The sequence below is a fragment of the Eucalyptus grandis genome, chromosome 8 (assembly GCF_016545825.1).
Source record: "Eucalyptus grandis isolate ANBG69807.140 chromosome 8, ASM1654582v1, whole genome shotgun sequence".
Lineage (NCBI taxonomy): Eukaryota > Viridiplantae > Streptophyta > Magnoliopsida > Myrtales > Myrtaceae > Eucalyptus > Eucalyptus grandis.
In genome coordinates, this window is record NC_052619.1 from 38,865,282 (window position 1) to 38,868,417 (window position 3,136).

Genomic DNA, 3,136 nt, shown 5'->3' on the forward strand with positions numbered 1-3,136 from the left:
TCTATCCCCATCGTTGCTCCTCGTTGGCTTTTTGCGAATATAGTAAGTGAAATAAGCAGCTCCTCTCGTCTCTGGATGTTCGAGGCGTGTCAGACTATAAATACCGAAGGTGGGGAGGGGGGATTACAATAGAGACGAGCGGGCGACCAGGTGTAGCCGAAGAGAGAAACGACAGGCCCTCGCAGGAAGCTACTCAAAGGCCATTATGGATCGTGGCACGAGCAGCTCTTTTTGTCGCGCTTGTCCCTGGCGTCTCTCCTCCTTCAAGATATCCCTCTCCCCGTCGCCAATCATTCCCATTTTACTTCTCTTCCTCCTTGTCCCTTCTCCTTTCTTTTGTCACGTTCGTTCGTTGAAAACTGCTGACTCCCGCGCCACGAATCGGACTGTCCAGCCCGAGGATGAGTTGCAAAAGCTGAAGATGATAAGGGCTCGTCTCAAGGACATCAACAAGCCTCCTGTCAAAATAATTCAGGCAAACCCACTTTTACAATATTTAAATAATAAACCACGTCTTCATCTAACAGTTGAAGTTTTTAAAATAATTTGCACTGGTCCCCCAAATCTCGTATGATATCATAATTGAAGATTTTGAATTCAAATCTTATCAAATTCTATTTGCCTCTCCAATTAAATTTTCATATTTAGTACTAGGCAAAAGACCATAGTAAACATGATGGGGAGTATTAGAATATTTAAATAATAAATTACTGATTTATTTAATGGCTTTTAGAATACTCAACTATGATCTCATAAAATCTCATATCTAACTTTCTCTTTTTGCTTTTGAGAAAGAGAACCGCTCTGTTTTTAGTGACCTTGGACACCAAACGGTCCACATCATCATGAGAAAAGAAAAATAACTTGTACCATCGCACCTGAATCCATCGATCGCATGCCGCACTAGTCATATAACTAATATCATCCGCTAAACTACATTTTCTTTGCCAACTGACGTTGATTTTCCCCTCATTCTTGTCCCTCTGTTTCTGTTTTTTGTTTTTTTTTTTTTCCTGTTTGCAGAGTCCTGATGGAGATATAATAGACTGCGTTCTATCTCACCAGCAACCAGCCTTTGATCATCCTCTATTAAAGGGACAAAAGCCATTGGTATCACCCCAGTTTCTTTGACCTAGAACAAGAAAATGAATTCTGTGACTTTTGAGGCCCCTGAATTTTACCTCTTTTTTTTTTTTTTTGTTCTTTTTTACGAAATTCGCAGGATCCACCAAAGAGGCCGAATGGGCATAATTCGACCGCTACGGCCACGGAGACGTTACAACTGTGGAGAATGTCAGGCGAGGCATGCCCAGAAGGGACGGTGCCGATTCGGAGGACGAGTGAAGCAGACATGTTGAGGGCTTCTTCATTTCAGATGTTTGGGAAGAAAGTGAGTAGACATCTCACAACAGACGATTCAAGCATTGCTCATGAGGTAACACGAAGAGACCTTGCCATTGAAGTTGAGCAAAGATTAGTGCATCTCAAGCATTTTCTTTATTTTCTGAGTAATTTAAGAGAAATCATAATAATTTCATTTCAATTTGAAAATTTATTATCATCTAAGTTTAAATGAAATTTATATCTGAAAATAAGTCTCTTTGCCTATTTTTGTCTCAAAAGTAGAGGAGAAAATTCAGACACAATCGCCTCTTTGTTCCCTCCTCCTTATGTTGGTGTTCAGTCTCTCTGCTTCTTTCCCTTTTTTTTTTTCTTTTTAATTTTTTTAGTTGGTCAAATTTAGCTTCGAGGAAAAGTCATAGCATGAAGACAGGAAACTGCTTTTTATTTTCGGCTTGTACCTTTCAGACTGGTTTTTAATTTTGACATTATGTTTGCTTGCGCTTTCCTCCAATTTTTGTGGGCTATATTTATTATCAAGCTAGCGAAACATATTCATTCACTTTGTACCAAAAATATCTTTTCATTTTTTTTTCATTTTTTTTAAAAGAAGAAAAAACATACGGTACATGCTAGTTATGAACTCGATCAAGTCAAACTGGATTTACCAATTCAATGTTTATTATATTTAGAAATTCCTCGGTAGGTTGTTTTCTATTTTTGTATGTGCCAATCTTCCAAAGTGGCAACTAGTGTTGCTAGACTCTTACAGACAATTACTAAAATTTAATTTCAATCTAGGATCATGAAAAAGTCACCTCCTTTTATTCTTTTAAATTTATATTATAAATCGTGTTTTTCTTTTATAATGGTTGATTTCGTTTATTTATTATATATTTTTGGGCAGTATGCGGCGGGGTATGTGAGTGGAGATCAATACTATGGAGCCCGAGCAAGCATAAATGTGTGGGCACCTAATGTGGCTGAACAAAATGAATTTAGCCTCGCCCAGTTGTGGGTCAACGGTGGCACTAAAGGCGTTGATCTTAACACCATTGAAGCTGGCTGGCAGGTACTCTTTCATCTTCTCCTCCTCCTCCATTCCCCAATAAAAGTTTTAATTTTTTTTATACATTTCCTAATAGATAATTAGCTTTGACTCTTGGTCTCTCCCCTTTTTTTTAGCTACAAAGTAAATTTAGTGTTTTAATTCACAATCTCAATAGGTCAGAGAAAACAACTAAATTTTCACATGTATTTCTCGATTTGTGGATGGTCCTTGGGTCACGGATGAGTAGTTTATTTTAGGTCAACCCGTCTCTTGATTAAGAAATTCCGAGATACCAATTGAAACATTTGAAGTAATTTTTCTTTTCTTAAATGGAAATTTGATCTTAATGTTTGGCTAATTTTGAGTTGAGAGATTTTGAATTCTTTTCCCCAGAAGTTGGGTTTTTTTAATCAAGTTCTTGTCTTTCTTTCTTTCTTTCTTTGGTAGGAGATAGTGCCAAACTCAAATATACTTAACCAATCTAAAATATATAATAATGTGTTTTTAAAACTAAGTGCCCAGAACTTCAAATAGAAACTAGAATATTATCTGCCTGTGCCAACGTTGGGGAAATTAAGGAAAGCAAAGGGTTATCATTATTGGATGGTCCAATCGAAGAAGCAAAATATTTATGTATATATTCAGCAAAATCATTAAAAATCCTATGTTTCTTGGGCCAATTTATTCTGGCATGCAACTATTGTGTAGTTGGCAAGTCAATGACTATGTAATACAAACACGTAA

General features: G+C 36.9%; 1 protein-coding gene across 1 annotated transcript; it reads left to right on the plus strand.

Moving 5' to 3' along the window:
* The first annotated feature begins 205 nt into the window (after nt 1–205).
* LOC104417152 lies at nt 206–2,585 on the plus strand. Its single transcript, XM_039299938.1, has 5 exons — nt 206–475; nt 1,024–1,110; nt 1,223–1,435; nt 2,249–2,413; nt 2,568–2,585. The coding sequence occupies exons 1-5, from the start codon at nt 206–208 to the stop codon at nt 2,583–2,585; spliced, it is 753 nt and encodes a 250-aa protein (XP_039155872.1).
* The last annotated feature ends 551 nt before the right edge of the window (nt 2,586–3,136 follow it).

Coding starts and splice junctions, on each gene's coding strand:
- LOC104417152 (XM_039299938.1), top strand. CDS start 206: ATGGATCGTGGCACGAGCAGCTCTTTTTGTCGCGCTTGTCCCTGGCGT. Junction 1,111..1,222: donor TAAAGGGACAAAAGCCATTG/GTATCACCCCAG, acceptor CGAAATTCGCAG/GATCCACCAAAGAGGCCGAA. Junction 1,436..2,248: donor ATTCAAGCATTGCTCATGAG/GTAACACGAAGA, acceptor ATTTTTGGGCAG/TATGCGGCGGGGTATGTGAG.